The sequence below is a fragment of the Dictyostelium purpureum genome, assembly GCF_000190715.1.
Source record: "Dictyostelium purpureum unplaced genomic scaffold DICPUscaffold_224, whole genome shotgun sequence".
Taxonomy (NCBI): domain Eukaryota; phylum Evosea; class Eumycetozoa; order Dictyosteliales; family Dictyosteliaceae; genus Dictyostelium; species Dictyostelium purpureum.
In genome coordinates, this window is record NW_003519560.1 from 25,626 (window position 1) to 52,427 (window position 26,802).

Below are 26,802 nucleotides of genomic sequence, written 5' to 3' on the forward strand. Positions count from 1 at the left end.
TAAATAAAATAAAAAAAAAATAGAAAAAATTTAAAAAAAATTTAAAAAAAAAAAAAAATTTTAAAAAAAGATTTTTTTTTATTTTTTTTTTTTTTCAACAATATTATGGCAAACAAGGGATGGTTTTTTGTGTGTTAACACCAACATCCTTTTTGATGGTATCATTGGAACAAAAAAAAAAAAAAAAACTCGTTTTTACAAAAAATGAAAACAAAAAATGTATAACAATCTTTTTTTTTTTTTTTTTTTTTTTTAATTTTTTTTATTTTAATTTTTTTTTATTTTTTTTTTATATGTATAATATATATATAAATTAAGAAATGATTTTTTTTTTTATGACAATAAATTAACTAATTTTAAATTATTAAATTAAAATGAATTAATTTAATGGCCATGGCCAGCATGATCATCACCTTGAGCTTGTTTTGGTGTTAAAGTGATCATATCATCGATTCTTAAAATTGTAATGGCAGCTTCGGTAGCGAATTTAATACATTTAACTTTGGCGACGGCTGGTTCTAAAACACCAGCTTCAACGTTGTTTTTAACTTTACCAGCAAATAAATCTAAACCAGAGTGAGCATATGATTTTTTAGTGCTATCAGTTTGAGCGACGTGGTGGTATGATCTTAATTTGGCGACTAAATCGGTGGCATCTAAAGCAGCGTTAACAGCTAATTGTTTTGGAATAACAAGAAGAGATTCGGCAAATTCAGAGATGGCTAATTGTTTACGTGAACCCATAGTAGCGGCAACATTATCTAAATAGATGGAGAGGGCAGATTCAACAGCACCACCACCTGGTACGATGGTACCAGATTCGAGGGCACGTTTAACAATACATAATGAATCGTGAATGGAACGTTCCATTTCGTCTAACATTAAACTGTTGGCACCTCTAAGAATGATTGAAGCAGCTTTTTTATTTGAGTTTTTAACGACGATTAATTCATCATCAGCAACACGGTCTTGTGAAACTTGATCGGCGGTACCTAAAGCGGTTGGATCGAATGATTCTTCACCATCGAGATTGGCTAAAGTGATGAGAACAGTACCACCACAAGCTTTGGCGATTCTTTTGAGATCTTCTTTTTTACAACGACGAACGGCCATACAACCAGCTTCGACAAAATATTTCAAACATAAATCATCGATACCTTTAGTTGTGAGGACAACATTGGCACCAGATTTAATGATTAATTGAATACGTTCCTTAATGATATCATTTTCTCTGTCTCTAATGGCTTCGAGATCGTTAACATTGGTAACGACAACCTTTTGACCTAATTTCATTTTAGTTTTGGCAAGGTTGAAATCTAAAAAGGCGATTTTAGCATTTTGAACACGTTTTGGCATACCTTCAGCAGCGACGGTACAATTGAGAGCATAACCTTCAACTAAAATACTTTCTTTAGCACTTTTACCATGAGCCTTTAAAATGTTGATAGAGTTAACTGGATATTTAGCGTCACCTTTGTAATCGATAGTTTTAACACGGTTGATGGCTTCGACAACCATTTTTGAAAAGAAATCACTGTCGTCATTAATGGTTTTTGAGGACATTGAAGTTTTTGCTGTATTTACAATGAAATCTTTTGGTAATGTATCAACTTTTATTGCTAATTCTTCATTGATATATTTGATAGCTTCTTGACAAGCGATACGATAACCACTAATAATAACTGTTGGATGAATTTTACGTTGAACTAATTCATTGGCTCTCTTTAAGAGTTCTGCTGCTAAAATAACTACTGAGGTTGTACCATCACCAACTTCTTGATCTTGTAAATCTGCTAATTGAACTAAAACTTTTGCTGCTGGATGTTCAACTTCTAACATTTTTAAAATTGTTGCACCATCATTTGTAATGGTAACATCACCAATATTATCTACTAACATTTTATCTAAACCAATTGGTCCAAATGATGTTTTAACAATATTTGCAATTGCTGTAACAGCAGTAACTAATAATTTGATTAAAAAAAAAAATAATGATTTTGAATTTGTAATAAATTTTTTTTAAAATTTGATATTTGAAATTAATTTATATTTATATTTATATTAAAATAAAGAAAAAAAAAAAATTAGTATAATTAATAATTATGTCATTTATATAATTAATTATTATTATTATTATTATTATTATTATTATTATTATTATTATTATTATTATTATTATTATTATTATTATTGTGTCGGATTGAGATTAGGTGTAATGAATGATTTTTATATTATTAAGTCTGATTTTATATCCATTGTCATTATTGTAGTTGATATTGCTGTTGTTATTATTATTACTATTGTTTTAAAATAATGTAGCTGTGTGTGGGGGGTTGTGTATGCATATGACTTCATACCATTTTGATTTCTAACATCTTGACCTGAAATACGATCACCATCAATCATTAAAACTTTATTACTCATTTTGATCTTTTATATGTTTTAATATATTTAAATTGATACAACAAATATTGATTGATTGATCCTTTTTAAAGGTTTAATTTAAATTTATTATTAATAGTTTTTTAAAAAAAAAAAAGAGAGTTGGTGTATGAAAAAACTAAAAAAAAAAAAAAAATTTAAAAATCAAATTCAAAAAAATTTAAAAAAAAATAAAAAAAAAAAAAATTGGAAAAAAAAATAAAAAAAAAAATTAAAATTTTTTTTTTTTTTTTTCATTGTTCAATGTAAATTAATAGATGTACAACCATTATTTTTTATATTTATAAAATTTAATCAATCACAATACCCAATTAAATAAATAAATAAATATATAAATAAATATAAGGAAACTTGAGAATAAAAATAAAAAATAAAAGAAATATAAATCATAATTTTTTTTTTATTTTTTATTTTTTCTTTTTTTTTTTTTTTTTTTATGTAAAATATATATTTTATTATTTTTTTAATTTTATTTTGTGTATTTTATTTATTTTGTGTACTTGTTAAAAACATCAATTTTTTATCACTTTATTTTAATATAATTATTTTTTTTTAAACAAATAAAAATTCTACATATAAAAAATATTCGCGGTTAAAGTTTTTATTTTTTTTTTTTTTAAAAAAACAAAATTTAAATTTTTTTTTTTTTATTTCATAATTTATTTAAAGACTGTATAATATAAAATATAAAATAAAATGATTAAGGCAGCAAAGAAAACCAATGTAGCATCAACATCAAATGATGCCTATACACCACTTTACACCAATGTTCCAGCATTTAATTGTAATATGTCACAAATTGAAAATTTTTGTATAGATAGATTTAATTGTAGGTAAACATATTAGTATTAATATCAGTAATAATAATTAATTTAATAATAATTAATAATACTAATAATTAATAATATTAATAACTTTTTATTTTTATTTTTATTTTTATTTTTAGTATTAAATGAAATATTATCATTAAAAGATACATCATTGAAACAAGCAACAACATCAGATCAACATGATTTTTATGAATTATCAAAAAAATATTTAGGTTCACAAAAAGAAGAAATTTTTAAAATTAAAGACGAACTATCACATTATTGTCTTAGAATTGCAATGTGTGATTCAGAGGATAGAGATTGGTTTATAACATCAGAATTAGCATTATTAAAACATAGATTACCAAATGACTTAACCCACTTTATAACAACTTATTCAGATTTTGGTTGGTATCCAGTATCTGAAGATGAATATAAACTATTAGCAGACGATTTAGATTATTTAGTTGTAAAATCAAATTTAAAATTACAAGATCCAATCGGACCAACACATTTTTATAAAGTATATATTATTATCATCAAAGTGTATACAAAATGTATATAAATAATATATTCATATTAAAATTAATTTATTATTTTAAATTCTTATATAGATACCATTTCAAGATATACCAAATTTAATCGATTTAAAAAAAGTAATTATTAAGAAAGGATATGCATTTGTTTTTAGATCAAATTTCAAAGATTTAATTGCAAATACATATAAAAACTATTTAGAATTTGCAATGGATCGTGTAAAAATCGATAAGAATCGTATTAGAGAAGAGTTCCCAGAATTGATTCAATTCTTTAAAACATTACCAAGAGCTGGTGAATTGGGATTAAATAAACAGTTCCTCAAATCAACTCAAATCAGAAAAGAGGATGTCTTACCACTTTCAAAATCATCCTTCCCACTTTGTATGAGAGTTATGCACGACTCATTAATCGGCAATGCCAAATTAAAGCACGAAGGTAGATTACAATTCAGCACCTATCTTAAAGGCATCGGTTTACCATTTGAAGAGGCAATCCAATTTTGGAAAATGGCATTCTCAAGAAGAGTTTCAAACAATGAATTCGATAAAGAATATGCCTATACATTACGTCACACCTATGGTTTAGAAGGTAAAGCCGTCAGCTACCATCCATACAGCTGCTCTAAAATCATCGCTAAAATCCCTTCTGGTATCGATCAAGTACATGGTTGTCCATATCTTTGGGACACTGAAAAGCTTGCTAATAAACTTGAAGAAATTGGTATCTCTGAATTTGAAAGAATTCAATTGATTGAATCTTCAAAAGTCCAACCAAACATAGCTTGTACAAAACATTTCAATATTTTACATCCAAGTAATAATTTTTCAAAAGTTATCTCTCATCCAAATCAATTCTTTGAAGCCAGTCGTTTGTATCACAAAAAACTTGAAGATTCAAAAAAAATTAAAAAAGAAGAAAATGAAAAAGATAAATAAAATAAATTATATATTATAAAATAAAAATAAAAATAAATAAAATATATATTTAAATATGGAAAAGACTTTGAAAAATTTCCATTTCTCATACTAATTTTTATATGTAAAAAAAAAAACCTCTCTCATTAAATTTTTGCGTTTGGCAATTGCCATTTATCATTTTATATGTAAATAAAGACCTTTAAAAAAAAAAAATTAAAATTAAATTTAAATTTAAATTTAAAATTAAAAAATAATAATTTAAATATTTAAAAAAAAAATTATTTTTTTACGTCTGGCAATTGCCAGCTTTCATTTTATGTGTAAAAAAATATCCACAGCCAGTTTTCATTTTATATGTAAAATTTTTGCGTCTGGCAATTGCCAACTATCATTTTATATGTAAAAAAAAAATTTTAAAATTAAAATTAAACAATAAAAAAAATTTTAAAATTAAATAATTTAAATATTTAAATAAAAAAATTATTATTTTATATAAATTTATTAATTATGCTTTATAAAATAAAATAAATTAAATTAAAATAAAATAAAAGTAATAATAAATAAAACTCTTGTTTTTTGGGTAAAAATTAAAGTCTTATAAAAAAGATTTTTATTTTTATTTTTTTTTTATGGCATGCCTGAATTTTTTACACAAATTTATGTAAAAAATATAGGTATGTAAAAATTCTTTCGGTTTTTTATTTTTTTTTAAATTTTTTTTAAAAAATTTTTTACAAACAAAATTCTAAAATTTTTTTTTTTATTATTTTTATTGTTTGTAATAATCAACACCGGAGGTAACTTTTCCCGTAGTAACTAAAGATGGTTTCAGCTAAAAAAATGTACGCATAAATTGTATCAATAATAAAATGTTAAAAGTATTTACACATTAATGTAAATATACTTAATGTTGATCCAATTAAAAATATAAATATTTATTTCTATAATATTGTTATATATTATAAAAATAAAGAAAGGTAAAAAAAAAAAAAAAAAAACGAGAAAAAAAAAAAAAATAATAACAGTAATAATAATAATACAAATAAAAATTAGTAACAAAATATAAAATAACAAGGATAAATAATTGATAATCAATAAACATATACATACAATTTAATTAAATAATATTGAATAAAAAACAAAATAATTGATAAATCATAATAACAACAATTCAATAACATTCAAGTTTTTTTTTTTTTTAACCTACTTCTTTAAATATTTTATTTTAATTGGACCAACATAATTTATATATATTTTTTGGATGACAAAATATTAATTAAATTCTTTTTTTTATTTCTTTATAGCCGTAAAACTCAAGAAAACATTGGCTCAAAATTAGCCCTCGTCATGAAATCTGGTAAAACCCAATTAGGTTACAGATCAACCATCAAAACCTTAAGAAATGGTAAAGCCAAATTAATCATTTTATCAAACAATCTCCAAAGCGTCAGACGTTCAGAAATTGAATACTATGCTATGTTATCAAAAACCGCCGTTCACATCTACAACGGTAGCAATGTTGACTTAGGTACCTCATGTGGTAAACACTTCAGAGTTGCTTGTCTCTCAATTACTGATGGTGGCGATTCAGATATCTTAACTACTTTTGCCAAATAAATTTAAATAAATATTAATTTTTATTTAAAAAAAAAAAAACTATTTGTATCTTTTATATTTTTTCACAAATTTTTTTTTTTTTATAAAAATATGATCGAAGTGAATCTATTTATAATTAATGTTTATTTTTATTAATATAATCATTTACCAACAGTCCAATTGTAAAGTTGTAAAATTGTTTTAAAACCACACATCACCAAATTATTTGGTGGTATATTTTGCAAAAACAAACAAACTGGAAGAATTTTTTATTTTTTATTTTTTATTTTTTATTTTTTATTTTTTATTTTTTATTTTTTCAATTTGTGTTTTTAAAAAATATAAAATTTTTTTTTTTAAAACGTACAAAAAACCTACCATTGAGCCATGTCTTTTTCTCAAAGAATATAATAGTATATGATGTTCTTAACAAAAAAGAAAAAAGAATAAACAACAAATATACATTTTTTTCTTTAAATAAAAAACCTTTATATATTTTCAATTTTATTTTAGTAATAATATTTTATAATTTTTAATCAGCAAAGATAGTGAAACAGTATTTGGAGGAAAATAATATTCAAGTGATCCATTTTTGATTTCGTTTTTATATTATTATTTAAAACACAAAGATGCATGTGCCTATATTTAGTATCAAAAACTTTTGGAACTGGTTATCCAACCGGTATCAAATAATCCCTCATTATTGGGATTTCTGTAATAACCCAAATTACAATGGTAACAATATGGGCCAGAAAGGGTCATTATTTTAATGTAAGTTTTTTTTTAAATTTTATTATGTGTATATATATAATATCTTTTTTTAAAAGGACATTTTACATTTCGATTTACCACCAGATTTTTTTATGCAATAAATTCAAAAGGGTGATTTAAAAACATTGTAATTATTAAATAAATTTTTTAAGTTTGTGATGCTAAGCAACCATTTAAATTATAAAAAAAATCCATTCATTTTATTTAATATCGGAATAAAATTGAGATATTAATTTTTAATTTTAATGAAGATAATCAAAAAAAAAAAAAATATTTTATATTATAATAATAAAATGTAGAAGCTTTAAAGAAAGTTAGTAAAATTTTAAATTACATTGAAACTTCTATTGAAAAAATTAAAAATTTTATAAAAGAAATTTAATTTATTATTTTTTATTTTTTTGTTTTATATTTTAATAAAATTTTTAATTTTAATAAGAAACTATCTGTCACTGTTCACTTGCCTACTTTAAAAATCTACATTCAAAACAACGGAATTCAAAACTTCCATTATTGGTTGCGCAGTTAATAAAAATAAATTTATGGTTAATATAATAATATCAATCTATTACAAGTTTTAAAAGTAAACATACTATTTATAAAATTTTGAGTGGTTTGTTTAATTTGTGGTTGTTGTGCATGATGTTGAATCTTTTGTTGATCCCTATTATTAAAATCTATAAAAAATAGTTAGACACTGCATCACTACAATTATAATATTTATTAAAACTATCTGATACCTACTCCTTTTTTTAACAAATTACTATATTTTATAATAATTTCATAATTGGTTTCTAGTTTTATATCATTTAATATTTTTCAAAACCAATTATTAATTTTTTTAATCTATTTTCATAGATTTTTATTAAAGATCTAAATGTAAATCTATACTTTGGATACAGATAAAAAAAAAAAAGCTAATCTGTTTGGCTGAGCAGGACTAAAAAACTAAGCTGATTGGATTGATATTTTAACATTGTTATTACTATTTTGTTGTAGAGGTATCATTGCTCCTGTTCTATTAACAACGTGCTTCTTTGTGCTTTTATATTTGTGTAGAATAAACTGGTTTTTATTAATTTATTTGGGAATAGTCGTATAACGATTTTGATCCATACATTACTAAATTAATAAAAAATAAAAAAAATTTAAAAAAAAAAAAAAAAAAAAAATTAGAAAATAAAAAAATTTTTGAATTATAATAAAGAATCTATAATTTCCTTAAGTAAATAAAATATTATAACCAAATTGGGTATACTTTTTTAGAAATTTTAATCTATAGTTATCATAAAAGGAAACACACATCCCTAATAAAAATTTAAACCTTTAATAAAAAAAAAATTTCTGGATAAAAAATAGAAAATAGTTTTTTATTTATTAAAATTTCTAGATAAAAATATTAATTTATTTAATCTATTTATTTTTTTGTTTTTTTTCTTGGTTGATTGAAAATTGTTCTTTTTGTTGTTTGAATTAGTATAAAATGAAAACTTTCTTTTACGAGTTTGCCAGTTAGTCTATTCAATTCTTTTAATCATTTACACATATCAACTGTGGCATGAGAGGCACAAGTGGCTGAAGGGGCTGGAATTATAGGTAAGGATCGATCCAAAAAAAAAAATCTCCCGGAAGAATTTAGGATTTTTTGGATCGAAAAATGAAATAAAGGATTTAAAAAATCCTAAATTTTAATGATTTTGGATCAAAAAAGGATCAAAAATAAATAAAAAAATTAAAAAAAAAAATTAAAAAAAAAAAAAAAAATTTTATTTTAATTATTATTATACATTATTATTATACATTATTTATACATTATTTATACATTATTTATACATTATTTCTTTGTTTACAACTTTTCTTGTTGTTGTATATTTAGATTGTGCCTTTGATCTGGATGAATTTTTGGGGGTTGTGGGACTGTAATCATATGATTATTCATATGAATAAATAGTATTTTCATTTTCGATTTCAATAAATGATTCTGTTATTTTTTATTTTTATAATTAATTATTTATTTATTAATAAATTTATTGAAGAAAGTATTTTAATAATAGAAAAAATATTTTCAGTTCTATTTGGTAAAATAAAAATTAGACGTTTTTTTATACAAAAATTTTATTTGAAAGACTTCATATAAAGTTAATTTTTTTTTTTTTTTTTTTTCACAAAAGACATTTTTTTAAAAAAAAAAAAAATTTTGTTATTTTTGATCATTTTCAAAATTAAAATAATTTTTTTTTTTTTTTAATTTTTTTATTAAATTTAATAAGCACGAAATAGTCTCTGAAAAAGACACGATTCCTCCATATAAATTTTGTATATTCAATTAAAAAAATATTTTTTTTTTTTTTTTTTTTTTCGAAATTTTAAAAAAAATTCCTTGAACCAAATTTATGATCATTAAAAAATTTATTTTTATTAAAAATATATTAAAAATTTTTTTTTTTTTTTTAAAAACCCCATCATTTTTATAAAAAAAAAACAAAAAAAAAAAAAAAAATTTTAATTTAAATAAAAAAGACTGAATATTATTTAATAAAATTACAATTAAAGTTATGTGTTAAAGGTTTTTTTTTATAAGATTCAAAAATACACGATTTATATGAAGGATTTTTTTAGGATCGAGTTTTAGGAAAAAGGATCCGGATTTTTTTTCAAAATATAGGATTGATCCTAGTTTTAAACCTCGATCCTGAGCTATAGCTGGAATATCTCTTTTGGGCTACTTTCTAAAGCTTCTATATTTTTTATACTAATCACTGTGTCCAACAATCTCTTCTAATTTCTAACCCGATTCGAGGTAAGCTTGTTGCTTTTAATGGATCATCTATATAATCTACACCTTTAATAAGTTTTTTTTTTTTTTAATAGTTTTTTTTTTAATTATTATTATTTGTTTCTGTTATTTTGAAAATATAAAGAATGATTGGAAAAAAAAAAAAAAAAAAAAAAAAATTTTTTCAAAAATTTTTTTAAAAAAATTTAATTAAAACCCCACCACACACAATTTCTTTTTTTTATAAAAAAATTAATTAAAAAATAGATAGAACTGTTTAATTATTCCCATAAAAAATTTACATTTCATTGCTTCATATAAAAAACTTTTTTTCAATAATAATATTTGTAAAATTTTAGTTAGCTTTACTTACAGATAAACTATTATAGTTTATAAAACGAATCTTTAGCTACTTTAATTTCTACCACTGCATTATCGCTTATTGTTTTTTGGATAAGCCAGTGTATAGATATGTTCACATATATAGCGGCTATATTATATTATAGCCTTGCAATGATTATATGTGACATATAATGTTAGGATCGAAATATCCAACATAGTAATTGTACACTTGGAAAAATTCGAATACGGGGGGTTTATTTGTTCCCTGGGCTAAGACTTATCCAAAAATTAATTCTTTTAAAAAAGAAGAAGGCGATAATGCATAATAGTAAAGAAAATAAAATATGTGTATGATTTCGTTCTTACCCAGTTTATCTTCCCGGTGATCAAATGTCAATAATAATAATAAATGTCCACAAGTTATATTAATAAATAAAAAATATTTTATATTGATATTAATATTTTTTATATATATAAAAAAATAATTTAATAAAAATAAAATAGATTAAAATAAATTTTTTCATCTTTTTTCTTTTCTTTTTTTTTTTTTTAAATTAAAATTTTTTTTTTTTTTCATTATCTCATTGATAACTACGATTATAAATAAATTAAATATCTTCTTTTTTTTTTAATTAAAAAGATTAACCCTTTTAATTAAAAAAAAAAAAACACCGTCTTTGATAAATTCATTTAGACCCAAAAAAAAAAAAAATACTTTCATTTAATTTTTTTTAATTTTATTTTTTTTATTTTTTTTATTTTTTTTTTATTTCCACCAATGAAAGTCACAAAGAAGAAGAATGGATTGATATCTTACCTGTTTTATCTCAAGCCTGAACACTAAAAGGAGGCAATAAATTTAAGCTTGACTGTACAAATTGCTTTGGATTGCTAGTTTGAATTAAATGAAAAATAAATTAAAAAAAAGTTTAAATAGAGTTTTAAAATTTATTTAGAATATGCAATAAAAAAAATTAAATTAATTTTAATAAAAAAGGTACAATAATTTCCTTTTGTAAATATAATAGATTATATCCATACTGAGTGAAGGGTACCCTTTTTTGTACATTTTATTAAATTTTAATCATACTGATAGCAAAAGTAAGTAATAATCATCTATTTATTTTTTAAACACACCCCTAAAAAATAATTTAATTATAAAAATATAAAAATAAAAAAAAAATAATTAAATTATAACTCCGCCACCCACTTTTTTTTATTATTATAAAGAGTGGATAATATATTTGGAAATGAATTGATAGATTTTATTTTTTTTTAATTAAATAAAAAAAACCAATTTTATAAATCATTGAAATTTTTAAATAATGATGCCAACTGTTCAATTTAAACAAAAATATTATTATTACTATTTTAATGTGTATTTCAAAAAACAATTGATGATTTAATATATTTATTATAATAAATTATAAATTTAAAACAATATAAAGAAATAAAAATAAAGTAGAGTTAAATTTTATGATTTTATAAACTTTTAATTAATAAAATTAATGATGATAAGATAACAAAGGAATAGGACCAAATTGAATTTAAGCTAGCTTCGCTTGAAAATGGAACAAAGTCTGTATCCAATGTATAATGAGGTCCAATTACAGCTTCTTTTCCTATAAAAATATTATTAAATATTTTAACTTTGATATAACCCTCACTGTATACCAAAGAGTTGTAAAAGAAAGTACTATTATTGTTTTCCATTGTAAGAAAGTAAGGATACTGTCTTCGACCACTAAAATATACAAGATTAGCAACATCTCTTGGGTCAGAATTATGGGTAATTTGTGAATTTCTCATTGTGAAATAGACATAACCATCATGATAAAGACCAATGATGTAACCATTTTCTGAAACACCATTTTCTTGATTATAGGAAATATTTTTGATAGTGATATTGGTATCGCCACGGTCATTAGGTTCAGTAATCTTCAATAGTGATCTAAATTCAGAGTTGCTGTTGGTAAAATTGGTTCCTTCGAAATATACTTCACTAGGAAGGGAAAATTCAAAGATACCAGTTTGATATTTGGATCGTAATGAGAATGTAAATTGTGAATCTTGAATTAATAATGAGGAACTTTCATTAAATCTGAAAGTGGAACCACCGTATTCAAATGAAGAGCCCTTTATTTCAACCTTTCCTGGACAATTACTCTTTAAAACATTAACTCTTTGACTGTCTGTAAATTTGCATCCTATGATTGAAACTGATTTAGAATTAATAATAAAATCATCCTCTTTACTGTCTGGATCTTGACCGCTTTGGATACCTGATATTTTGCTGAGTTTGTTAAACTGATTTGCTTCTAATTGTAAATTGACAAATCTGTCTTCATCACCTGTAGCTACAAGAGTATCAAAGTCATTAAAGATAAAACCTTGCAACTTAACATTGCCAAAAGTTGTAATAAAAACTTGATCTTGATTTCCATTTCCGTTGATTTGAATCTTTGGGAGTGAAGCAACTGGCTTAGATGGTGTACTGCTTTCGGCTACAGTAATTAAAATTGATTCAAATTGATTAATTTCTCCAAAATATTGTGTTTGACTATTAACTTGAATAACACTGCTACCTCTATTTAAAACATAGACGTTTAATTGATCAAAACTGGATGGAGTTGTTGATCTTATTCTATCACCGGCTTGACTGAATGACCCACATGGTGAGAGGGCCCCACCACAAACTGCATCACCATTATTACTTTTTAAATCTATAAAAATATCTAAAGCATTACCATTACATATATAAATAAAGCTTATTAAATAAATAAACCCAATTATGATTAAATTTTTATTATTACTATACATTATTACTATTTATTTATTAAAATATTTGAAAAAAACAATTTATAGAATTTTTTATTTTAAACAAAAAATTAAAAATTATAAAATAAAAAAAATAAATATCAATACACAAAATTGTGCAAAGGATTTCTTATGGCAATTTTTTTTTATTATCTGAAAATCAATAAAAATACACTTTTAAAAGTGACAGATATTTTTTTTTATCACCTTGTTGTCTTAAAAATTAAGGAAAAATTCAATCCAATAAATGTCAACCAATTTATATAAATTAAAATATTAAAAAAAAAAGTTGAGGATTTTTAATTAAAAAAAAAAATAATTTTATTGATGAAATATATACGCAATATTTTTTTTTTTTTTTTTCTTTAAAAGTGAGGATTATTACTATTTAAGTAAAAAAATTTGGGTTTGTTTGGTGGATAGTTTCTGATGAAATTTTTTTTTATAAAAATTTTATTATAAAAAAAAATTAAAAAAAAACTAAATTATTTTTTTTTTGTAAAAAAAAAAAACCATTTTATTAAAATATTATTTTCAAGCTATAAATCAATAAAATGGTGGCAGCCATAGAATATTTCTCTATGGTAGTAGAGATTTGGTTTCCTGTAGAGCTTATATTACCATGGGCTGAAGGTAATACCAATAGGTTCATTGAAAATATTATAAATTGATGCAATTATAAACATAGTTTAGTTATGTTTTTCGCACACACCCACAACCGATAGGTCCTCAGTCCATTTATAAGTCTATACTTTTCAAGTATTTCCCATTTCTCTAATTGACACCAAGCTCTTTATATTAGAGAACGATATTTTGAAATTCTTTGGTTTAATTCACCCTTGCATTTTGAATATATTGGAAATATAACATTTTTACAGTATTAAAAATAAAAAATATAATAATAAAAACAATAACACCACAAATGCTATTAATACTTGATTAGTGATTAATCGATAATGATATTTAGGATATGTTGGTTTAATAACACACACTTCAATAGACTATTTTTTAATAGTTTTTTTCAAAGAGCAATGGATGATTTAAAATAAAAAACTATAAATTTTAAAACAAAATAAAGTAATAAAATAAAATTAAAGTAGGGTTAAATTCTATGATTTTATAAACTTTTAATTAATAAAATTAATGATGATAAGATAACAAAGGAATAGGACCAAATTGAATTTTGGCTAGCTTCACTTGAATATTCACCTGGAACAAAGTCTGTATCGATTGTATTAGAACCACCACCATTTACAACATTCTCGGCTGAAAAAATATTTTTTAATATTTTAATATCGGTTTTACCCCCAGAGAATACCAAAGAGTTGTAAAAGAAAGTACTGTTATTGTTTTCCATTGTAACTGTATTTGGATTCTTTTGACTTGTACTTATGTACACAAGATAACTAACATCTCTTGGGTCAGAATTATGGGTAATGTGTGAATTGTTCATTTTGAAATCAAAAGTACCTTCATGATTTAAACCAAACATGAAGGTACCAGATTGCGAACCACCGTTTTCTTGATTATAGGTAACACTATCGATAATGTAGTTGGTATCGGCACTTTTATCATTTTCGATAACATTTAATAATGATCTATATTGAGAGTTGCTGTTGGTAATATCACCTCTTTTGATATTGATTAAACTAACATGGTTGCATTCAAAGATAGCATTTTGAAATTCGGATTGTGATGAGAATGTATATACTGCATCTTGAATATATAATGAGGAGCTATTATAAAATCTGAAAGTAGAACCACCGTAATCAAATGTAGTACCCTTTATTACGACATTTCCTGGACAATTGCTCTTTAAAACATTAACCCTTTCACCATCTCTAAATTTGCATCCTATGATTGAAACTGATTTAGAACCAACAATAAAATCATCCTCATTGCTGTCTGGATCTTGACCACTTTGGGAACCTGAAATTTTGCTGAGTTTGCTAAATTGAACTTCTTCTAATTGTAAATCGACATTATAGTCATCGATAACTACAAGAGTGTCAAAGTCATTAAAGATAAAACCTTGAATTTTCAAAATTAAATCATTTACATGTTGTTTGCCAGATTTATTATTAATTGTAATAAAAACTTGATCTTGATTTCCATTTCCGTTGATTTGAATCTTTGAGACAAAACGAACTGGTTCAGATGGTGTACTACTTTCGGCAACAGAAATTAAAATTGATTTAAAGTAATCTATTTTTCCAAAATATTGTGTTTGGTCATTAACTTGAATAATACTTTCACCACTATTTAAAACATAGATGTTTAAAACCTCGGCGTCATAGTTATACCCTGGATCGGCAGCTACAATTGATCTGATTCTATCACCGGCTTGACTGAATGACTCACATGGTGGCAATGTACCGCTTGCTGTGAGTGCCCCACCACATACTGGATCACTATTACTACTTTCTAAATCTATTATAATATCTAAACCATTGCATATATAGATAAAGCTTATTAAATAAATAAACCCTATTATAATTAAATTTTTATTATTACTATACATTATTACTATTATTTATTTATTAATCCATTAAAAAAAAAAAAACAATTTATAGAATTTTTTAAACCAAAAAATTTAAAAATTATAAAATAAAAAATAAAAAATAATATCAAATACACACAATTGTGCAAAAGATTTTTTTTTGGTACTGTTTTTAAATTGTCTGAAAATCATTAAATATTTAAAATTATATTTTTAAAAACGACTGATATTTTTTTTTTTCATCACTTCGTTGTCCTAAAAATTTAAGATAAATCCACTTAATAAATGAGCACCGTTTTGTGTTGAGCAATAAAATTAAAGTTTCAAAAAAAAAAAAAAAAAGTGAAGATTTTTTTATAATACAAAAAAAGTTTATTTGTTGATGAAATATACGCCATATTTTTTTTTTTTTTTTTTTTTTTAAAATTGTGCTATATTTATATATTTAAATTTTCAAGTTCATCCAAGACCATTACTTCATCTTCTTGGAAAAAGTATTTTTCTCCTATTAGTTCAAACTTATCCACATTTTCATCTGTAAAATTCTCTAAATAGCAAGCAATATCTAAGAAACCTGCATCTTGAAACATTGATAACATTGGATTACTATCTGGACCATAAGGAGCAACACTAAGACCTGTTGCTAAAATTCTATCGATACTGTCCAATATAGTACCAATAACAATATTATCTAAAGTATCGATCCTCAAAAGATCGCATAAATGCTTGATGGAATTTAAATTCACAAAGTAAAGGATTTGCTGGGTGGTACCTCCCGCAATGCCATTACAAAGGGCCCAAATTGCTTCTTTTTTAACATCAATATCTTTTTCTTTTGATAAGAGGGAGATTAAACTTGGAAATACATTGAAATCGATTAATGCTTGAATTTGAATTGAGTTACCTGCGGCAGCATTACTAATAGCCCAAGAAGCTTCTTTTCTAACATTCTTTTTTTTGTGGTTTAATAAACCAACAAAATGTGGAAGAACACCCCTATAATTTAATATTTTTTGAGTTTGATTATCGTCACCAGTCAAAATATTACCAACAAAACGTAAAGCGGGTACTTGAATTGATAAACTAGGATGGTATAGGAATTCAATCATCTTTTCTACCAGTGATTCATAACTGAGAATAAAATTCAAATTATCATTAGTGGTATCAGAAATCCATGACATTGACCAACAAACATCAGTGCAAATATCTTCATCAGTATTTATAAGGATTCTTTCAAAATATGGAATTAGAATTGAAACTGTTGAAAAAGGTGGCTGTGGTTTACCTCTGCATAAATTTTGAACTTTAAAATAGTTTATTAGTATTTAATTCAATTGATTTTATTATAAAGGTATTATTATTATTATTATTATTATTATTATTATATAAATAAACTATGCTTACGGGTCCAGCAAATATTTCTTAATATTGTAAGCTTCACAGTTGGGCCTCTTGTTATAATCTCTAAAATGAGTTTAATAGTGTCTGTTTGCAATACCAAATTCCTGCAGCTAACATCATTACCAGCAATATTACCCAAAGCCCAGACTGCTTGATCTACAACATCATAGTGTTCACTCTTTAATAACTCGACCAATGGGGGAATAATACCAAGGTCAATCAAGTGTTTAGATTGTGCATTTGTTCCCGATGCAATATTTGTTAATGCCCATGCTGCTTCTAATTGAATGGATGGATCTCCTGATCCCAATAATCTAATAAGAGCTGTTCCCATTCCCAAATCAATTGTTTGTTGAATTGGTGGCTTTGATTCTACAGACAATGCTTTTCTAACATAAACAACACCCTTCAATATTTTATCTCTGTCATTGCTTTTAATATCGGCTAAAGAGTCTTTTAATGTATAGCCTGGTGTATTATCCTCTTCAATTGACATCTTTATAAAGATTATCGTTAGTTGGTATATGAATAAATTAAAACTATTAAAAATTCTAAATAAATAAGTTTACCATTTATGTCTTTAATATATTATAAATTATTATAAATAAATATAAATAATAAATTAAAAAAAATAAATAAGGAATTATGTTAATAATATTTTTTTTGATTTTTTGTTAACACAAAATAGTTGGAAAAATTTAAATTATTGTAATTTTTTTTTTTAAATTTTTTATTGTTTTTCTTAAAATTTTTTTTTTTAATTTTTTTTTTTATATATTTTTTTTTTTTTTTTTCTGATATTTAAATATCTTTTTTTGCAATCACGATTATCATTTTTTAATAATTATCATGGTTTTATAAAATTGACATTTTTTTTTATAAAACATTAAAAATATTAGTTATTTGAAAGAAGCATTTATTTGAATGTTTTTTTCTTTTTTTTATTATAATTTATTTTGGGGGGGGGTGGGTGTAAAAATAGTAACCCCCCGACTTAAAAAAATTAAGTTTAATTTTTAAAAATTAAGTTTAATTTTTAAAAATTACATAAATAGTGGTTAATAATATTTTAAAAACATATATTTGTAATAATAAATCATTTGTAATAATTAAAAAATAATATTTGAATAGCATCAATAATTATAATTAAAATTGAATTTATAAAATGGAAAAAGATATAGATGAAATAAATAAAAAATTTATATCAAAAATGGAGAAAGATATAGATGAAATAAAAAAAAAATTTATATCAAGAATTGATAAAGAAAAAAAAAAAAAGCATAAAACTAATATTTTATTGATTGGTCCGGTTGCAGGCGGTAAATCTCAATTAATTTATTTCTTTGCAAAAGAATATGTAAATGAAGAGCAACTATCAAGAATGAATATCAGCAAATCAGGTGATGGTACAAAGGAACTGGTTATAATTGAAACCGATAATGCCATATACTATGACTACAGGGGAAAGAAAGAGAATGAAACTATTGAAGAATATTTAGAGGCAATTGAAAATGCTCTTGGCTCAAAATGTAAAACAATTGACTTAATATTCGGTGTTATTCGATTGTATAATGAGAGAGATTGTGATATCATTCTAATGAAAGAAATTTTATCAAGTATTAAAGGCCATTACCCAGATAACAAATTAGAGAAAACCGAATTCATTATATTCATGACCAAGGAAGATGAGGTCACCTCTCCTTTAAGCAAGTCCATAGCTGATGATAGACTTGAAAAGTGCAGGAATATATTCAAAGACATCAAAGGCGATGACAAAAGAAAACCACATAAATATAATAAGACCCTATTACTATTAGTAAAAAATATATCCTCTACTCGAATAAAAATACCCAAATTAGAATGCAATGATGCAGAAGATTATCAAATAGATCAAAATGATTTAGAAAAAAAGAAATGTACTCAAAAAAAAATCAATTTTTACAATGGAAACGTTGTTTTTTGTGAAACTTGCTCAACTATTTTTCTTACTGAAGATAATAATATAAAAGATAAAGTCTATAAAGATTTTATCCATGGCAAAAAAATAAAAACTATTGAAAGCTGCCAAATCAAAAACTCTCGACCCAATAAAATATTAGAAACATTTATACAATACGCAGTGGATCAAAAAATTTTTACAATAATTGTAAATGAAGAGTATGATATGCAAAAGAAAATTTTTTATGATGTTCCATCATTATTAAAAAGCAAAATAGAAACATGGGAATGCAATCACCAATCAAACCCTATTGAAAAATGTACAGTTTGCTACCAATGTAGTGATAAAAATCTCTATATTAACATTTCAAAACAATTTAAATTTACCCATTCCAGTGAAGAAATTGCCAGTCAAGAGAGTAAAAGATGGAAATCAGTTAGTTCTCTCAGCTATTCATTTCAACTGCTGATATCTCCAGTCACTTTGATGGTTCAAAAATTTATTTATGACCCAAATAATGACTATCTAGGTAGCTGGGCTTTGTTTTACTGTATTTTATTTAGAACTTTGTCAAATGAAATATTAAAGCAAACAATATATATATATACAAAACAAAATAAAAATCACGATATAGATAAAACAAAAGAATTTTTAAACTATTCTAATCTTTGGGAAAATTTGAAAAATAGTGAAACCCTGCTAACAAAAAGAATCAAAAAACATATTCGAGTAAACTCCTTAGATTTTACTTGTAAATCATTGGCTAGCGAAGAATTTGATATTTACGATCCAAAAACAGATAGAAATAACGAATTAAACAATGGTCCTGTTGCTCACATTAAAAATTTAATGATCAACTTATCAATATCATCAGAAAAAGATTTAAATATATTAAATAGAATTATTTTTGATAATAATAATAATAATGATAATAATAATAATAATAATAACAATAATGATAATAATAATAATAATAATAACAATAACATTAACATTAACAATGACAGCAATAATAATGATAATAATAATAATAACAATAATAATTAATAAATATGTTATTAAGATAACTTTTTAAATATTAAAAAAAATAATATTATAAGTTTTTATTTTGTTTTTATTTTTTTATTTGTCTTTTTGATTGTTGCAGTTGTTTCTAATGGAGCTGCGTTTGATTCTTTTGATGGTTGCTTTCTAACTTTTTTAGATTTTTCTTTTTCTTTTTCTTTTTCTTCCTTGCCTGCTATCGAGTTATTATCTTTTTCTTTTTTAGTATTGGATTTTTTGGTTACTGTTGTTGATATATTATTTTCAATTGGTTTATTAATTTCTTTTTTATTCTCTTTTTTAAGATCTTTTTGTTCATCTTTTTGGTTTAATATATCATCCAAATTATTACTGTCAAAATCATCGGATGGAATAAAATTAATATTTGGATTAATACAATTGATTCTTAATTTTTGATCGTGAGCTTTTGAATCATCTACATAAATTTCCACGGTTACTTTATCGAAAACTCTAAAGGTTAATGCACCATTGGTGAGTGTTTGATCATCGTGATTATAATTGAATGAGCTTGCTTTGGATGGATCTGAAACATAAACAGTGCCTTCAAAACCATAACGAGGAACCAAAACTACAAAAGCATTAGCTTTAACACGGATAATGTAAGCATCCTCAACTGATTTACGACCTTTGAAAAAGATTAATGTGTGAAGTTGGGTTGAACCTCTACCTGCATATTGGGCCATTTTATGACGGAAATTGTTATTCTCTGTGAGTGATGAAATGGTTTTATTATCTAAATTTAGCGATACTGATGATACACCAATGGCAGTAGCTAAAAGACGATGAACAATAATATCTGGATAACGACGAATTGGTGATGTAAAATGAGTATAAATTTCACTAGCTAAACCATAATGATTAAATTCTTCGTATGGTACTGAACCTGAAGAGAAATAAACGGCTGGTGACATGCAACGAGTGGTCATAATACGACATAGAGTATTAAAGTATGGGTCACCTTCGATATTGCATGAATCTAATGACTCTGATAATTCTTTACTTGTGTTGGTTGAGAATGTGAAACCTTTATTTTCGATAAGCTTTGTTAAAAGCTCAAAACTAGATTTCTTTGGAGTTGGATGACGACGGAGCATTGCACAACCTGGGAAATGTTTGTAAATCTTTTTAGCTACCCAAATATTTGCTAACAACATAAACTCTTCAATCATTGCATTGGTTTCACGAAGTTGATAAATTTCTACATCAGATGGATCACCACCGTGTTCCTCTGTCTTAAACTTTACTTGAGGAGATGCCAACATAAGAGCACCTCTATCGAAACGTTGCTTACGCAATACTTTGGCTAAATTATTAAGGTGACGTAAATTGGTAGCGATTTGATCGTTTTGTGATTTGTCATCAATTTTAATTTGAGCCTGTTCGTAGGTTAATGATGCACATGAACGAATAATACTCTTTGTGTATTCGACATTAATGATTTCACCATCGGCTGTTATTTTCCAAATACAAGAGAATGCATAACGGTCGACATTACACATTAATGAACACAAGTTGCCTGATAATTCACCTGGTAACATATCAATTCTACGATCTACTAAATATACTGAAGTACTACGACTTGCTGCTTCCTCATCGATTGCTGTACCTTCTTGAACAAAATGTGATACATCAGCAATATGAACACCAACTTCGAAAACACCTTTTGAAAGTTCTTTGATATGAAGAGCATCATCAATATCTGTACATCCAGGTGGATCAACTGAAAATATGCACTCTTTTCTTAAATCTTTACGACCAACCATATCAGCAGGAGTTACACGATCCATAATATCTGGTGAAGGTAAGCATTTCATTACTGAGGCTCCAAATGGATGATGTGGAATATCAAATTGTAAGAGTAATACTTGACTTTCAGTTTCCTTGTCTCCCAATGGACCCAAATCTTTAACGAAATGACCTGATGGATATTTTGAATTCTTGTCCCATTGATCGATTGCGACCACAATACGTCTTCCTAATAAATTGCTAACTTGACGACTCTTGATACGAATTTTTGGTATACGCTTATCTACTGGTATAAAAAATAAAAAGTGTAAACCAGTTGATTGATTTGAACCATCACCTTTAAACTCTACAGCACCACAATATGGCTTCCAATTACGTTTAATAATACCAACAACTCTACCAGTTGGCTTTTTGTTTGCTACCATTGCATCCTTTGCGATTGAATCATCGTCCTGCTCAACACCCTCACTTTCCAACATAATAATTGTTGATGGTGCATTCCATTTACTTTCTTCGAATAACTCTATTGCTACAATATCTCCATCAACTGCTCTATTAATATTATCGATACCTTGAATTAAAATATCTCTTTCGTTTGCACGATCTGATACTGTTGCTTCTCTGTAGTTGGTTATTGAGGTTCTAAATACACCTTGAACTAATTTACCATTTTTAATCTCTTCTGTTAAAACTGATAATGGTTTATGTTCTAAAAATTGGAATTTCTTTGACTCGTCTGTATCTTTGATATGATCTTCTGATGGATCTGATAATTTATCGACTAATGATGGATTTTTATCTGATAACTCGAATACCAAATCTTGAACTAAACATAATTAAAAATACAATGTTAATTTCTAACTGATTATTATTTAGCTTTAATAAATTAACATTAAAATTAACAACTTACTAGTTTGACAATCCAAACCCAATGCTTTGGCTTTCTTTAAATTATCTTTATCATTTGTAATTAATAAAACTTTAATATTGTATCTATGTAAATGTGATCTGTACCATTCAGCTGCACTTCGAATGGCTCTATCATTTCTATCATTTGGAGTTTCACCAGTCTCTCTTTGGATGGATGTAAATTTGCTATATTCATTGGAATAAACGTAGAAACGTCTATCTGCATCTTTAACGATATCTCTTATACGATTGGAAATAGAACGATTTTGATTCTTTACCTCATCCAAAACTGTTGATAAAATAACAACATCTTTAATAGTTGGATCTTCTAATAAATCGATTTGGTGTAATATTACATTAGTATCCAATACTAATACCTTGGTACCATTTAATGAACTAATTTCATTTGATAATAAAACTCTATCCTCTACAGTAGTTCTCTTTTCCAATTTCTTTTTACATTCTACACATGAATCATGTCCACATGGTATATCATCTCTTAAATATATTTCATTTACAACTTTAATAACTGTTCCTTTTTTTGTTACTCTATAAAAACATTTATTTGATTGCATTATTAATATATTATTATTAAAAAAAAATAATATTAAATAAATAAAACTATTATTTATAAATAATATTTAATTTTGAAAATTTTTGAAAAAAAATAAAAAAATTAAAAAATAAATAAATTTTATGAAAAACCGAGAAAAAATTTTTTTTCATAAAATGAAAAAAAAAATAAAAAATTTAAAATAATAGTTAATTTCTTATTTATAAATAAGAATAATAGTTATTTCATTATATATCATTATTTATATATAAACAATATAAAAATAATATTTAATTGTTTTTTTGAAAAAAAAAAAATAAAAAAATAAAAAAATAAAAAAAAACTTTTAAAACAAATTTGATCAATTTCTTAAAACTATCCTTTAATAATATTTAATTTTAATTAAATTAAATAGATTTTTAAATTAACTTTAAATGTTAGTTAATTATTTAAATTTAATTTAACTTTTTTTTATGAGAATTTTTTTATAAAATTCGATGAAAAAATTGTTATTTTTTTGAGATTTTTAAAAAAAATTTTATGAAAAAAGAAAGAAAATGAAAAATAATTAATTTTTGTTTAAAATTTAAAAACTATAAATTTTAAAGTTTTTTATATTTTATTTCATTAAACTAAAAAACTAAATAATAGTAAATAATAATAATATAACTATAAAATAATTTTTTTAATTATTTTTTACCTCCCCACACAAAACACACAAAACATATAAATTCATTTTAATAATTGTAAATACATATAATAATAACCATGGCATCAACTCAAATTCACTTTAGCTACCCAACCTATTCAAACCAAAACACCCAAGATTCTTATGATGATTACTCTGATGAAGATTATAGCGATTATGAAAATGAAATTGAATACTCTTTAGAGCAACAAGATAAATTAGAATGGGGTATTAATGGCGGTGGTAGAATGTCTGGATCAAGTGGATCATCAAAGAAAACCAGCAATATTAACACCAATGCCACTAAACCAGCAGCCAACACCACAAAAGTATCACCAACCCCATCACCATCCTCATCAAATCAAATTAAATCAGTTGAACAAATTTTAGATGAAATCGAACAAAAACAAGAATTAAAAAATAAAAAACCAGAGATTGAAAAAACTCAAAAACTAAGCTCATCCGAAAAAGAAGAGATCCTTAAGAGAGAAACTGAAAATGTTAAAAAAGAAAGACTCCCATCCAGCGAAGAAGTATATAACAGAATCAAATGGGAATTCAGTAGCAAAGTAGAAGATTTTAGCATTTTATATGAAGATCGTTTTGATGGTTTAATTAGCGCTAGTTTCAAAGATTTCGAATATGATGTTATCCCAAGCCACCGTATTCAAATGTTCAAATATAAAGATTTTGTTATTTACTCCCGTAAAGAAAGAATTTATAATTTTAATGATGTATATAAAAACTAAATAATAATACGTGCATATATATATATATTTAAAAAGTTAAAATATGTTATTTTATATAAATCTTTAGCATATAATTAATAAATTGTAAATAAATGTAAATTAATCTTTAATAAAAAAAAAAAAATTATATTTATGTCTAAAAATATTTTATTTAAACTTTCTTTATTCGATTCTAGTACTAACATTAAAAAAAAAAAAACAATATATTTCCATATATATTGTATTTTATAGCACTATTATTTATTGCTGTTTATTATTTACATCTATATTATTGTTATTATTATTATTATTATTATTATTTACAAATTTTTTGAAGTTGATCTAATTAAATCCTCAGTTTCTATTATATTTATATTACTTTCCTTCATTTTTTTGATAGCTGCTTCGACAGACTCGGTTGAGATACCTCTGGATGCATCCTTTAAGAAAAATGTATTGAAACCCAATGATTTTGCATCCAAGCATGTATAAGATACACAAAAATCGGTTGCTAATCCACAAACATAAACGTTCTTGATGGAGTTCTTTTTTAATATATTATCCAATGGAGTTTTTGAAAGCTTATCGTTATCGAAAAATGCTGAATAACTATCAACGTCGACATTCATTCCTTTGGTTATAATAGTATCGCTCTCCAATACTTTTAATTTTTTATTAAACTCGCTACCATATGTATTTTGTACACAATGATCCTATTAAAATTGAAAAAATAAAATTGAATTAATAAATTGTTATTTTATAATATTACTAATATTATACTAAAAATAAATACATACAGGAAATAATAATTGTGGAGAATTTGATTTAGTTTTTACTGTATCAAATGGTTTTTTATTTGCATGAGTTGATGCAAATGAGACATGTTTAAGTGGATGAAAATCTTTTGATAATACAACCATATCAAAATTATGTCTATCTCTTAATCTATTTATTGGTTTTAATATTTCTGATGCATTCTTTACCTCTAATGATCCACCTTCCATAAAATCATTCTGAACATCTACAATAATTAAACATGACATGTTTCTAATTATATTTGATTTATTTTCTATATTAATTACTATTATTTATTATTTTATTTAATTTAAAAAAAAAAATATAAAATTAAATAAAAAAATAAAAAATAAAAAATAATTATATTGTATATTTTTTATTTATTTAATTTTTTTATAATTTAATTTTTATATTATTTATTATTTATTTGTTTTATTTTTTATTTTTTATTTAAAAATATTATTTATTATTTATTATTTATTATTTAAAAATATTATTATTATTAAGTATTGTATTTAAATTGAAAAACTTTTTATAAATACTAATTAAGTTTAAAAAGAAAACTAAAGTTTATGATTCATTTTGTGTGTAGTGCTTCTATTGGATTCTTTGTATTAAATTTTTTCTTGTTAATTTTTAAATAATTTAAAATTAAAATTTTTATTTAAAAAAATAAATTAAAAAAAATAAAATTTTTTTTATTTTATTTTTTTTTTATTTTTTTTTTATTAAATATTTTTTTATTCGTTTTTGAAAATACAATCACAACAACGAAATTATTTTCACCCACATTATATGAAAAAATATTTATATATTAAATAGTGAATGATTAAAATAATCAAATAAAATCAAATAAAACCAAATAAAATCAAATAACCAAAATAATAAATAAAAAAAAAATATTTGAATTATAAATTCACACACAACCCTTTTCAAAAAAAAAAATGAAAAATGTGAATGTGGTATTTTTTTTTTTTTTTTTTGCGCTATAGTGCACCAAATGGTTTCTAAATTAGTTTAGCTCCTCCAATCAAAAGTTAGATTTTATAAAATGTTTTATTTTATTGGTAACCTTTTCATATCATAAAACAATAAATTTGCACATATTATCAAATTAAAAAAAAAAAAATTAAAAAAAAATTAAAAAAAATTAAAAAAAACTCTTAAATTAAATGTTGACATATACAAAATCTGATTGAGCGAAAAAAACACTCGACTCATACGAATCAAAATCCAGATTAACCAAAAAACCTCAGAAGTGATAAACAGTGTGTATGGAAAATAATGGTGTGGATATTAAAAAAAAAAAAAAACTGGAATAAAAAATTAAAAAATTAAAAAAAAAATTAAAAAAAAAAAAAAAAGATATTTTTCCAATCATGATGATTGGTGATTTGGGAAAATAAATAAAATATTTAACTATATATAAAACACCAAACCAAATATTTTTTTTTGCTATGGAAAGTGA

At 23.7% G+C, this 26,802-nt stretch overlaps 10 protein-coding genes across 10 annotated transcripts; 4 read left to right on the forward strand and 6 right to left on the reverse strand.

Moving 5' to 3' along the window:
• Positions 1-252: 252 nt before the first annotated feature.
• On the reverse strand, positions 253-2,527 carry DICPUDRAFT_49207 (uncharacterized protein). The gene is made up of 2 exons (XM_003290430.1): positions 2,358-2,527; positions 253-1,964 (listed from the first exon to the last, which is right to left on the reverse strand). Exons 1-2 carry the CDS (start codon positions 2,422-2,424, stop codon positions 385-387), a joined length of 1,647 nt encoding a protein of 548 aa, XP_003290478.1. The 5' UTR covers positions 2,425-2,527; the 3' UTR covers positions 253-384.
• A 611-nt stretch (positions 2,528-3,138) lies between these two features.
• Positions 3,139-4,726, forward strand: DICPUDRAFT_81203 (uncharacterized protein; the record flags this gene model as incomplete). The annotated part of the gene is made up of 3 exons (XM_003290422.1): positions 3,139-3,271; positions 3,389-3,774; positions 3,866-4,726. The coding sequence occupies 3 exons, from the start codon at positions 3,139-3,141 to the stop codon at positions 4,724-4,726; spliced, it is 1,380 nt and encodes a 459-aa protein (XP_003290470.1).
• Positions 4,727-5,509: 783 nt separating this feature from the next.
• On the forward strand, positions 5,510-6,351 carry DICPUDRAFT_92491 (uncharacterized protein). Its single transcript, XM_003290423.1, has 2 exons — positions 5,510-5,550; positions 6,013-6,351. Exons 1-2 carry the CDS (start codon positions 5,531-5,533, stop codon positions 6,323-6,325), a joined length of 333 nt encoding a protein of 110 aa, XP_003290471.1. The 5' UTR covers positions 5,510-5,530; the 3' UTR covers positions 6,326-6,351.
• Positions 6,352-11,675: 5,324 nt separating this feature from the next.
• Positions 11,676-13,013, reverse strand: DICPUDRAFT_154998 (uncharacterized protein; the record flags this gene model as incomplete). The annotated part of the gene is made up of 1 exon (XM_003290431.1): positions 11,676-13,013. One exon carries the CDS (start codon positions 13,011-13,013, stop codon positions 11,676-11,678), a length of 1,338 nt encoding a protein of 445 aa, XP_003290479.1.
• Positions 13,014-14,127: 1,114 nt separating this feature from the next.
• DICPUDRAFT_81206 (uncharacterized protein) lies at positions 14,128-15,531 on the reverse strand (the record flags this gene model as incomplete). The annotated part of the gene is made up of 1 exon (XM_003290432.1): positions 14,128-15,531. One exon carries the CDS (start codon positions 15,529-15,531, stop codon positions 14,128-14,130), a length of 1,404 nt encoding a protein of 467 aa, XP_003290480.1.
• Positions 15,532-15,947: 416 nt separating this feature from the next.
• On the reverse strand, positions 15,948-17,407 carry DICPUDRAFT_155001 (uncharacterized protein; the record flags this gene model as incomplete). Its single annotated transcript, XM_003290433.1, has 2 exons — positions 15,948-16,813; positions 16,915-17,407. 2 exons carry the CDS (start codon positions 17,405-17,407, stop codon positions 15,948-15,950), a joined length of 1,359 nt encoding a protein of 452 aa, XP_003290481.1.
• Positions 17,408-18,076: 669 nt separating this feature from the next.
• Positions 18,077-19,897, forward strand: DICPUDRAFT_155002 (uncharacterized protein; the record flags this gene model as incomplete). Its single annotated transcript, XM_003290424.1, has 1 exon — positions 18,077-19,897. The coding sequence occupies one exon, from the start codon at positions 18,077-18,079 to the stop codon at positions 19,895-19,897; it is 1,821 nt and encodes a 606-aa protein (XP_003290472.1).
• Positions 19,898-19,953: 56 nt separating this feature from the next.
• DICPUDRAFT_155003 (uncharacterized protein) lies at positions 19,954-23,145 on the reverse strand (the record flags this gene model as incomplete). The annotated part of the gene is made up of 2 exons (XM_003290434.1): positions 19,954-22,487; positions 22,572-23,145. The coding sequence occupies 2 exons, from the start codon at positions 23,143-23,145 to the stop codon at positions 19,954-19,956; spliced, it is 3,108 nt and encodes a 1,035-aa protein (XP_003290482.1).
• A 746-nt stretch (positions 23,146-23,891) lies between these two features.
• Positions 23,892-24,560, forward strand: DICPUDRAFT_81210 (uncharacterized protein; the record flags this gene model as incomplete). The annotated part of the gene is made up of 1 exon (XM_003290425.1): positions 23,892-24,560. The coding sequence occupies one exon, from the start codon at positions 23,892-23,894 to the stop codon at positions 24,558-24,560; it is 669 nt and encodes a 222-aa protein (XP_003290473.1).
• Positions 24,561-24,859: 299 nt separating this feature from the next.
• Positions 24,860-25,582, reverse strand: DICPUDRAFT_155005 (uncharacterized protein; the record flags this gene model as incomplete). The annotated part of the gene is made up of 2 exons (XM_003290435.1): positions 24,860-25,252; positions 25,337-25,582. The coding sequence occupies 2 exons, from the start codon at positions 25,580-25,582 to the stop codon at positions 24,860-24,862; spliced, it is 639 nt and encodes a 212-aa protein (XP_003290483.1).
• Positions 25,583-26,802: the final 1,220 nt, after the last annotated feature.

What these genes read in the sequence shown, in the direction of transcription:
- DICPUDRAFT_49207 (XM_003290430.1), bottom strand. Translation starts at nt 2,424, where the DNA reads ATGAGTAATAAAGTTTTAATGATTGATGGTGATCGTATTTCAGGTCAA. An exon ending in AGATGTTAGAAATCAAAATG is followed by an intron (nt 1,965 to 2,357) that starts GTATGAAGTCAT and finishes TCAAATTATTAG; the next exon opens with TTACTGCTGTTACAGCAATT.
- DICPUDRAFT_92491 (XM_003290423.1), top strand. Translation starts at nt 5,531, where the DNA reads ATGGTTTCAGCTAAAAAAAT. An exon ending in ATGGTTTCAGCTAAAAAAAT is followed by an intron (nt 5,551 to 6,012) that starts GTACGCATAAAT and finishes ATTTCTTTATAG; the next exon opens with CCGTAAAACTCAAGAAAACA.